Source organism: Oncorhynchus clarkii, chromosome 10, assembly GCF_045791955.1.
Source record: "Oncorhynchus clarkii lewisi isolate Uvic-CL-2024 chromosome 10, UVic_Ocla_1.0, whole genome shotgun sequence".
Lineage (NCBI taxonomy): Eukaryota > Metazoa > Chordata > Actinopteri > Salmoniformes > Salmonidae > Oncorhynchus > Oncorhynchus clarkii.
The window spans coordinates 20,197,625-20,209,571 of NC_092156.1; the positions used below are offsets into that span (position 1 = coordinate 20,197,625).

General features: G+C 41.6%; 1 protein-coding gene across 2 annotated transcripts; it reads left to right on the forward strand.

Annotated features, from left to right (window-relative positions):
• The first annotated feature begins 1,413 nt into the window (after positions 1-1,413).
• LOC139418123 (kaptin (actin binding protein)) lies at positions 1,414-11,924 on the forward strand. 2 transcript variants are annotated; one of them, XM_071167331.1, is made up of 12 exons: positions 1,414-1,755; positions 1,914-1,996; positions 3,406-3,490; positions 3,734-3,788; positions 4,358-4,436; positions 4,512-4,585; positions 4,678-4,784; positions 5,031-5,150; positions 6,149-6,212; positions 6,506-6,641; positions 8,680-8,853; positions 11,402-11,924. In XM_071167331.1, exons 1-12 carry the CDS (start codon positions 1,545-1,547, stop codon positions 11,555-11,557), a joined length of 1,344 nt encoding a protein of 447 aa, XP_071023432.1. In that variant the 5' UTR covers positions 1,414-1,544; the 3' UTR covers positions 11,558-11,924. The 2 variants fall into 2 exon arrangements, with proteins under 2 accessions (XP_071023432.1, XP_071023433.1); XM_071167332.1 differs by having other exon boundaries at positions 1,424-1,755; positions 11,407-11,924.
• Positions 11,925-11,947: the final 23 nt, after the last annotated feature.

An 11,947-nucleotide genomic window follows, 5' to 3' on the forward strand; every position in this document is an offset into this window, starting at 1 on the left:
TGTGGCAACAGTTTGGGCTCTGGAGCAGTGGAAACACCTTCTCTGGAGTGATGAATCACACTTCACCCTCTGGCAGTCCAACGCATGAACATGGGTTTGACGGATGCCAGGAGAACACTACCTGCCCGAATAAAAAGTGACATTGTGTGTGTGTGTATGCGTGTATGCGTGTGTGTGTGTGTGTGCGTGTGTGTGTGTGTGTGTGTGCGTGTGTGCGTGTGTGTGTGTGTGTGTGATGAGTCAGAGGTTGCTGTCTGAGGTGACAATGTGGTTGACTGATTACTGTGGACTATAATCCTGCCAGAAGAACTGGGAGTTTGGCACAAGCTATTCCTGAACTGGGAAAATATACTACCACATGTGATATCACTGTCTGTACGTACAATATACCTACAAGACCCAATGACACACATGACACATTTTCTCAGCAGGAATTGTCTAATGTCCAACATATTTTTCCTGCTTTATCCCAATCTCTCCTAAAGAGACATATACACACAGAGGGTTGTGTAGTAGATAAAATATATATTTTGTAGTAAATACAAGATACAAGAGCTTTCAATACTATTGATCATGAAATATTGTTTCAAATTTGTCTCAGGTTTTAACAACTGCATCCAAGGTGAATGCATGAGATACTACTGAATAACCAAACAATGTGTAGATTAAATGTGACCTGTGAGGTATACTCTTTTTAACAAAGCCAGAGAGATACAATTTTTAAAAAAAATGCCTGCTCAGAAGAGAACCCACAGCGGACATTATTATTATTATTTTATTTTAACTTTATTTAGCTAAGCAAGTCAATTAAGTACAAATTCTTATTTACAATGATGACCTAGCAAAATGCAAAAGTCCTCCTGAGGGGACGGGGATTAAAAAAGATATATATATAAAACAAAACACACATCAAGACAAGATAGACACAACAACACTACATAAAGACAGCTAAGACAACAACATAGCATGGCAGCAACACATGACAACACAGCATGGTAGCAACACAGCATGGCAGCAGCACAACATGGTAGCAGCACAAAACATGGTAGAAACATTATTGGGCACAGACAACACCAGTAAGTCTCCACACAAGTGAAAAGTATTTGAGGACACTAAATCCAATAAATCAATATATAAACTGAACACAAAAACAGATTACTTTTATATTCCAAGCCAAGAGACTAGTATGCATGCCGTTGTTTTGCTTATGGATGTTCATATTTATAGGCGCAGACAGGGACATCATGGATTTGTTAATAGAGTTGTTGCTGACACTTAGTGGTTGACGTTTACGTACTGCACTGCAGCGACTGAACTGCGAAGTGAAGTGATTGGTTGAAGACATCCACGCTGATTTGCTAGAAATCGTGACATGTTTTTCCTATTGGATAATTTTTACTCGTAGTTCCTCCCACACCCGGATGTTGTGTTTTTTGGGCTGCTCGAATGGTGATGGGAGATTTTGGATTCTTGGCATAGGCTGGTGTTTTGCACAAATGTAGGCAAATTCGGATTAAATTAGCTGTATTTCATACGTCACGAGGATGCTGCGAGAGGGTAAAGAAGCGTGTCCATTCGTGGAAGACAGTTTCAGCCGCTTTCTGTCCCAGAGTAACATGTACGGACTCTGTCAGGCTGGAGAGCAAGAGTTACTTGCCGCTACTCTGAAAGGAAAAGTGGTCTGTTTCAGGTACCAAGACCTCCAACAGAAAATCAGACCTGTTGCTAAAGAGGTACAGTTCACCTACATACCAGGTGAGGATTAAGATAACTAGCTACAGAATGTATCCTGCTATTGGTGCATTCTTGCTATGGCTGCATGCATTGCATCAATTCATGTGTTGTGTATGTGTATACAAAATGTGTTGCTAGTGAACTTGCTAATGTGTGTCTGTCGTTTTCTGTCTCCTCAGTTGATGCAGAGATTGTATCAATTGACTCTTTCAACAAATCTTCACCGAACAGGGGGCTGGTCGTGGGAATAACGTTCATCAAGGTTTGCTTATATCCCCTACCCTTCTCCTAGTGAACACATCTGTACACATACAGTGCCTCCGGAAAGTATTCAGACCCCTTGACTTTTTCCAAATGTTGTTACATTGCTGAAAAAAACCCATATTTAATCAAATCTACACACAATACCCCATAATGACAAAGTGAAAGCAGGTTTTTAGACATTTCTGCAAATATATTACAAATAAAAAACAGAAATACCTTATTTACATAAGTATTCAGACCTTTTGCTATGAGACTTGAAATTTAGCTCAGGTGCTTCCTGTTTCCATTGATCATCTTTGAGCTGTTTCTACAACTTCATTGAAATCCAGCTCTGATAAATTATATTGATTGGACATGATTTGGAAAGACACAACTGTCTATATAAGGTACCACAGTTGACCGTGCATGTCAGAGCAAAAACCAAGCCATGAGGTCGAAGGAATTGTCCGTAGAGCTCCGAGACAGGATTGTGTCAAGGCATAGATCTGGAGAAGGGTACCAACAAATTTCTGCAGCATTGAAGGTCCCCAAGAATATAGTGGCCCCCATCATTCTTAAATGGAAGAAGTTTGGAACCACCAAGACTCTTCCTAGAGCTGGCCGCCCGGCCAAGTTGAGCAATCGTGGAAGAAGGGAGGTGATCAAGAACCCGATGATCACTCTGACAGAGTTCCTCTGTGGAGATGGGAGAACCTTCCAGAAGGACAACCATCTCTGCAGCACTCCACCAATCAGGACTTTGTGGTAGAGTGGCCAGACGGAAGCCACTCCTCAGTAAAAGGCACATGACAGCCCGCTTGGAGTTTGCCAAAAGGTACCTAAAGGACTCTGACCATTAGAAACAAGACTCTCTGTTCTGATGAAACCAAGATTGAACTATTTGACCTGAATGCCAAACGTCATGTCTGGAGGAAACCTGGCAGCATCCCTACCATGGGGGTGAAGCATGGTGGTGGCAGCATCATGCCATGGGGATGTTTTTCAGTGGCAGGGACTGGGAGACGAGTCAGGATTGAGGCAAAGATGAACGGAACAAAGTACAGAGAGATCCTTGATGAAAACCTGTTCCAGAGAGCTCAGGACCTCAGACTGGGCCAAAAGTTCACCTTCCGACAAGGACCCTAAGCACACAGCCAAGACAATGCAGTAGTGGCTTTGGGACAAGTCTCTGAATGTTCTTGAGTGGTCCAGCCAGACTCCGGACGTGTGCATTAGGCCACATAGTAAAAAAATTGAAAATGAGTTTTTCTCATGGGCAAGTTCAGATAGTACCTCTCTGTTTTGGGATGTTTTCTTATGTTTTGTGTCTGCTGAATGATAATACTATTTTCTCTCTCTCTCTTTGGTAGATGAAAGTGTGTTCACACATCACTGTTTCCATAACACTTGTCTTCACTCCTCCCCCAGGACTCTGGTGACAAAGCCACTCCATTCCTCAACATCTACTGTGACTACGAGCCAGGGTCAGAATTCAACCTGGAGTCCATTGCACGTGAGACATCGCATCACCTGCTGCAGTAGAGTCACATAGAACACACATTCCCTTCTTGTATTCACATGGTTTTACAGGGTAGTGTTCATTAGGACCACGTAGTAAAGTGTTTCAAAATGTTGTACGATGGAAAACAAAATAGTTCAGATAATACCTCCCAATTTCACCCTGTTATGATTCAGTTTCTTCTGTTTCATGCCTAGTGAACATGACCCTGAGCTTGTTTCTTTATCCTCTTCTTAGAGAGCTGTCTGAACCTGGAGCTGCAGTTCACCCCCTTCCAGCTTTACCACACAGAGTAAGTACTGTACACACTATAGTGGGCCCCTATCTAACCCCTATCTAACTTTTGACATAGTTTATACTTCTTTGACTCCACACACATTTTAGGTGCACAATGCACTTTCAAGTTTCAAGTTTTAATGTCATGCACACAAGTACAGTGAAATGTCTTTCTTGCCAGCTCTAACCCCAACAATGTAGTAATCAATATCAATGCAGTACTAAAAACATCAAAGTAGAACAAAACTAAGACAGAAATAAGAAGAACATGCTAAATAAGCTATATACAGGGTCAGTTCCAGTACCATACAATGTGCAGGGATACTGGAGTGATAGAGGTAGACATGTACATGAGTAAGGTGATTAGGCATCAGGATATATGATAAACAGAATAGCAGCAGCGGAAATGATGATTGTGTGTGGTGCGTGTGTGTGGAGTCAGTATAAATGTGTGTGCATGAATGACCCAATGTATGAGTCAAGATTTAAAAATGGAATGTATAAAAAAGCCTGGCATGACGGTAGTGTTTATCACTTCCTTACATTGTTAATGACATTAATAACAACAGTATGTAACTGTTCCAGAGTGCAGTGCGAAAATGGATGCAGTGAGACAGTGTTTCTGCTCAGTGGTCATGATCAGAGGATTCATCTTTACAAGGAGGTAAGCCTATGTACCTGTGTGTGTGCAGTGAGATTTGTGTGTGGGAGTCTAGTAAATGTATCTTCTCTGCAATAGAACGCCTCCCTTCACCAATTTGAAGAGCAACCAGTCGAGAGACTCTTCCCTGAGCTACAAGAGCTGCCCAGCAAGTTAGTTTGTGTATCCTCTGTCTGCTGTTATCCCAGTTGTGTGTGTGTGTGTGTGTGTGTGTGTGTGTAATCACTGTTCCCTCTCTTTGCAGTGTGTTGTGGCTTGATGTGCTGAGTATCCCCGGCGGTCGTCGTCTCTCCGCCTTTGGCTGTCAGAACGGCTGCGTTGGGCTGGCTCTGGTGGACCAGACTGGACCTGGTGAGGACGGCCTATACACTAAATCACTATAGGATTGCGCCCCAAATGGCACTGAATTCCATATTTAGTGCACTACATTCGACCACAGCCCGTAGGGCTTTGGTTAATAGTAGTGCACTATATATAGGAAATAGGGTACATAGGGAATAGGGTTTATATGGGAAATAGGGTGCAATTTGCGACACAACCTATGATTTGCTGATGTACTTTGCTTTCTGTGTTTTCACATGCGTTTTTGTGGATTAGAGATTTTGCAGAGTTGGCGGGTGCAGCAGGACAGTCCCATCTCCACCGTGCTGCTCTTCCCCCTGCATTCCCGGGCAGAGCCGGCGGACCCTGAAAGGGCAGGAGAGACGGGAGGGGATGGTATGGATGAGCAGCACCGATTTGACCTCTGGATATTGTTGTGCCCAAATGGCAGTACATTCCCTATGTAGTGTTCTAATTTGCTCCAGTGCCCATAGGGCTTTGGTCAAAAGTAGTACACTATATAGGGAATAGGGTGCCATTTGCGACATAACCTATGATTTGCGGCTGTACTTTCCTTCCAAAACTCTGGATGTGTTCAAGAGCATCATTCTGCTCAGTCGCTGATCACCGACTGACTGAGCAGACTGACTGATCTACATATAATAACAAGCAGTATTTTTGGATGCAATGAGATTTGTAGATCTGTGTTTATGCTCCGTGTGACAAAATTATTAGATAGGAGGAGAGAGCATTTGGTCAGAACCATTCCCTAGCCTACCAGTGGACTAGGTGGAGCTATTGGTATATTGCAAATTCTATGCAGATGTTGCACCGTCCTACAGTTACCCTACACATAACAACAAATCCATTCAGATTATACCCTAAATAGCAGCCTACCTGTTGGCTTTTGGTCATTGTAGCCTTTCTTTCTCATTTCACTTTTCATTCTGTCATTTTAATTCCAGCTTCCATTGATTAGATATCCCCTAACTTGCTTGCAACACAAGCAGAGCAGCTATGCAATTGTCTTTCTCTCTCCGCGTCAAGTACAAGGATCAGAGCACTTACCTTTTTTGCAACTTTTTCCAAATCATCAATATAGAGTCACATCATGCAGCCCTTATGTTTTGATTTCTAAAACTTTCCCAGTTTTATATAGGCCTAACACAAGTAAATCAACAATGGATTTTATTGTGATGGTGTAGGCTATATTATTAGATTTTGTTCAACTTTTTAAATGTAGCTGTTCCAAAGGCACGCATCAGCAGCTTGTTTGCATGGAAGCCCGTAGATGCTAAACATTTGCTCCATTTGTAATAGAATTACCCTCTGACAACATTTCATGACCGCCACAGCCATAAAAAACAAAACATTTGTCTCCACACTTTTCTCAGACATTGAAATCGTTGGTTACAACCTCCTGGTGACCAGCAGTATAGAGATGGCCGTCGTGTACAGGTCAGTATCACAGGCCTATTAGAGACTAAGAATACATGAATAAAGAATGCAAGCCATTCGCGAGATGTGCTTACTAAAGGAACATTACCTTAAAAATCTTATTGCAGTGGTAGAATGCCAGTCATTTGTTTAAAAAAGCTTGTTCATACTCTGTCGTGGTCAGTAAGGATATTTTATTTTGTCCTGGTCAGTGTTTTGTGTTCACTGTGTGGTCCGTGCTCTTTCTAGTCTTCGGTCAATGTGTGGTCAGTTAGGTTTCTATGGTCAGAATGGTCAGTACATTGTGCTCTCAGGGATGTCCAGAAGTATGGTGTGAGTTGCCATGCGTGCCTCTCGGAGAGTGACCAGTGTGACGCAGTGCTCTGTGCGCTGGTCACAGACCTCGACTTTGATGGACAGAAGGAGCTGTTACTGGGAACTTATGGACAGGTGAGTTTGTGGGCTTCTCATAAGGGGAAGAAGGGCTATGAGCAAAAAAACGTATTTAAACTAATAAAATACAGTGCATTTGGAAAGTATTCAGACCCCTTCCCTTTTTCCACATTTTGTTACGTTACAACCTTATTCTAAAATGTATAAAAAAAATAAAAAATCTACACACAATACCCCATAATGACTATCCGAAAAAAGGTTTTTAGATTTTTTTTTGTACATTTATTAAAAATTAAAAACAAAAATAATTTATTTACATAAGTATTCAGACCCTTTGCTATGAGACTCAAAATTTAACTCAGGTGCATCTTGTTTCTGTGATCATCCTGGATGTTTCTACAACTTGGAGTCCACCTGTGGTAAATTCAATTGATTGGACATGATTTGGAAAGGCACACACCTGTCTATATAAGGTCCCACAGTTGACAATGCACATCAGAGCAAAAACCAAGCCATGATGTCGAAGAAATTGTCTGTAAATATCCGAGACAAGATTATGTCATGGCACAGATCTGGGGAAGGGTATCAGAACATTTCTCCAGCATCGAAGGTCCCCAAGAACACAGTGGCCTCCATCATTTTTAAATGGAAGAAGTTTGGAACCACCAAAACTCTCCCTAGAGCTGGCCGTGCTGCCAAACTGTGCAATCGGGGGAAAAGGGCCTTGGTCAGGGAGGTGACCAAGAACCGGATGGTCACTCTCACAGAGTTCCTCTGTGGAGATGGGAGAACCTTCCAGAAGGACACCCATCTCTGCAGCACTCCACCAATCAGGCCTTTATGGTAGAGGCAAAGATGAACGGAGCAAAGTACAGAGGGATCCTTGATGAAAATCTGTTCCAGAGCACTCAGGACCTCAGACTGGGGCGAAGGTTTATCTTCCAACAGGACAAAGACTCTAAGCACACAGCCAAGACAATGCAGTAGTGGCTTCGGGACAAGTCTCAATGTTCTTGAGTGGCCCAGCCAGAGCCCGGACTTGAACCCGATCTAACATCTCTGGAGAGACCTGAAAATAGCTGTGCAGCGGCGCTCTCCATCCAACTTGACAGAGCTTGAGAGGATCTACAGAGAAGAATGGTAGAAACTCCCCAAATACAGGTGTGCCAAGCTTATAGCATCATACCCAGGAAGACTCGAGGCTGCAATGGCGGCCAAAGGTGCTTCAACAAATTACAAAGTAAAGGGTCTGAATACTTATGTAAATAGATATTTCACTTTTTTCTATTTTTATAAATGTGCAGAAATTCTAAACCTGTTTTTGCTTTGTCATTTGGCTCCCGTGTGGCGCAGCGATCTAAGGCACTGCATCTTCGTGCTAGAGGCGTCACTACAGACCCTGGTTCGATTCCAGGCTGTATCACAACCGGCTGTGATTCGAAGTCCCATAGGGCGTTGCACAATTGGCCCAGCGTCATTAGGGTTTGGTAGGGGTAGGCCATCATTATTGTAAATAAGAATTTGTTCTTAACTGACTTGCCTAGTTAAATAAAATAAAATACAATTATGGGGTATTGTGTAGATCAATGAGGACATTTAAAAATAAAAAAAATAAAAAATAAAGTTTTTTTTAGAATAAGGATGTAACGTACCAAAATGTGGAAGAAGTCTAGGTCTGAATACTTTCCGATTGCACTGTACATACTCCTTGATGAGATTACTACAAAAATCTAACCTGATCATAACTGAAAATGAATGACTGATTACTCCATTGATTTACTCCATTTGTCCATTTTTATATTTTTGTTTTTGCTCCACTCTTGGATGTTAGTCAGTGTGTTTTTAAAACTTCTCATCCAAATCATGATTCAAATCAAATTCTATTAGTCACATGTGCCAAATATAAGAGGTGTAGAACTTACAGTAAAATGCTTACTTACAAGCCCCTAACCAACAATGCAGTTTTAAAAAATGCGAAATGCGAAATAAAAATAACAAGTAGTTAAAAACCAGCAGTACAACTACAGTCAATGTGTGGGGGCACCGATTAGCTGATGTGCTGAGGGTTTCTTATGCTTCTGCTCCTATACCTCAGGAGCTGCTTTGCTACAAGTTCCAGCAACCAATGAGAGGAACAGAGGAACAGTTCCAACTGCTGTGGAGGCGGAGCTTCAAGAGCCCTTTGCTGTCCATCATTTACTTGGATTTGACTGGAGATGGGCTGAGAGAGCTGGCGATTCTAACACTCAAGGGGCTACACATACTACAGGTGCATTATCATGGAGTGCCATAGCACGGAGTGTAGTCCCTATAATACATTTTACGTTTACATTTTACACTACCGTTCAAAAGTTTGGGGTTTCTTAGAAATGTCCTTGTTTTTGAAAGAAAAACACATTTTTTTTGTCCATTTAAAATAACCTCAAATTGATCAGAATTACAGTGTAGACATTGTTAATATTGTAAATTACTATTGTACCTGGAAACGATTTTTAATGGAATATCTACATAGGTGGCCCATTATCAACAACATATAGTGTACAGAGGCCCATTATCAACAACCATCACTCCTGTGTTCCAATGGCACGTGTTAGCTAATCCAAGTTTATCATTTTATAAGGCTAATTGATCATTAGAAAACCCTTTTGCAATTATGTTAGCACAGCTGAAAACTATTGTTCTGATTAAAGAAGCAATAAAACTGGCCTTCTTTAGACTAGTTGAGTATCTGGACCATCAGCATTTGTGGGTTTGATTACAGGCTCAAAATAGCCAGAAACAAAGAACTTTCTTCTGAAACTCATCGGTCTATTCTTGTTTTGAGAAATGAAGGCTATTCTATGCGAGAAATTGCCAAGAAACTGAAGATCTCGTACATCGCTGTGTACTACTCCCTTCAAAGAACAGCTCAAACTGTCTCTAACCAGAATAGAAAGAGTGGGAGGCCCCTGTGCACAACTGAGCAAGAGGACAAGTACATTAGAGTGTCTAGTTTGAGAAACAGATGCTGCACAAGTCCTCAACTGGCAGCCTCATTAAATAGTACCTGCAAAACACCAGTTTTTTTGCAGATAGCCAATGGAATCAAAACATTACTGCACATAACGCGCCAATGTAAACTGAGATTTTTGGATATAAATATGCACATTATCGAACAAAACATACATGTATTTTGTAACATGATGTCCTATGAGTGTCATCTGATGAAGATCATCAAAGGTTAGTGATTAATTTTATCTATATTTCTGCTTTTTGTGACTCCTATCTTTGGCTGGTAAAATGTCTGTGTTTTTTTGACTTGGCTCTGACCTAACATAATCATATGTTGTACTTTCGCTGTAAAGCCTTTTTGAATTCGGACACGATGGGTAGATTAACAAGAAGTGCATCTTTCATTTGCTGTATTGGACTTGTTAATGTGTGAAAGTTACATATTTCTAAAAAATATTTTTGAATTTCGCGCACTGCCTTTACAGCGGAATGTGTCGAGGGGTTCCGCTAGCAGAACGCCTGCCCTAGAATGGATAACTATTTGTTCAGCACTTTTAAAAAATATACAGAATTCAGAATATCCGTTCTTACAGTATTTTCCCTGTACACCAAGTCAGAACTGTAGGATAAATAAAGGGGGCATATAAGCAGACAATGAAAGCTCTTACAATATTTGATAATTACATTTCTCTAAAACAGGCTATAGGCTACATGTGCACCACCAAGTCAGAACAGTCGGCTAAATTAGGAGTGGAAAATTGCCCAAACTTGCAAGTCGGATGACCGTTCAAAACTTATTTTCTCAGTCAGTGCTCCCCCCCCCCCCGAGTTGTCTTGAACTCACTGAAGTCTGAGATTTCCGAGTTTCCAGTTGTTTTGAGCGCGGCAGAAGTCATGCTGGATTGAAATCATGGCCAGTGTTGAATGTGTATCCTTTTTAAGTTCGGAAAAGAGGCCCTTAAACCCAGACTTGGACCACACACCCACTCCACGGAATATCAGGCTAGTGACTGCTTTGCAATGCTGGCAGTTAGCCACTGATTCCTTCCAAACCACTCATTGTTGAAATTGCGATTTCCCAACTTGTGTAATGTTTATGGTGTAAGCACCGATACGTTTTATCTATAATTTCTCGTCATTATTTCTCTTCAAATGACAAGGATTGAAAAGGATTTGCCAGTAGATTGTCAACTTGATTCATGATGATGACTGCTAGCTTGCTAGCTAAGATTTTGAAAGTATGTTGCTGACATTATCAGTCCTATCAAAGCTACTGTAGCTATAACATGATTTGATGTCATTTTATCTGTGGCCAATGACCTTGAGCCTTCTTGAGCCTTCTAATGTAACTCCTATGGCAGTACCTAAGTGGCTTGAATTTTTCAGCTCTACCCGTAGACTTTGCGGTGACGTAGTGTCGCCATGAGTGACAGAACACTGAGCCAACCATGGCGCAATTAGAGAACATTACCAACCCCTACGCTCCGTATTTTCCGCTGGTTGCCCCACTACCACAGAAGGCACTGAGCAAGTTTGAAACACGTGCATTTTGGAGCTGCCTTACTCAAGAAATCAGTTTAATGCGACTTTATTAAGTTGATTATTATTTAAAAGAAATGGTTTTACATTGTTTGCAAACTGATATGTGACACGTATTAATGCCAAAGTAACGTGCTACATTTTTTTATAAACAGGTGGGGCTCAAAACAGGTGGGGTTTTGCACCACCTGCCCTGAATGACGAGTCGCCACTGACTGTATAATCTCTTTCTCTCTCCCACTTTCTCTCTCTTCTTTCCATCTTTTCCCCTCTCGTCCTCTCTCCAGCACAGTCTGACCAGCACTGCTGACTTGGTCCTTCAGCGACTGGCCGACAGGGGGTCAAAGCTGGCCCCTGGCTCGGAAGTTCAGCCAATCCCAGAACGGAACACCGAAGAGAGGGATGCTGTGACCAATGAGGAGCAGAGTGCCCCATCAAAGTGAGAGCCAGCTGTTTTTTTTTATTTGTATTTTTTTCTATTTTAACCTCTATTTAACAAGGCAAGTCAGTTAAGAACAAATTCTTATTTACAATGACGGCCAAACTCGGAGGACACTGGGCTAATTGTGCGCCGCCCTATGGGATTCTCAATCACGGTCGGATGTGATACAGCCTGGATTCGAACCAGGGACTGGGGTGACGCCTCTTGCACTGAGATGCTGTGCCACCTGGGTTACCTGTGCCAATAATGACAGTTTTACCAGGAATTATCTACACTTACAACATCATGATAAAAAAATGTTTTTGATGTTGCCTAACATGTAATATTGTCCATATATGTACACAATAAATGAACTAAATATGTTTTTTGCATTATTGTCAAGAAGCTTGTA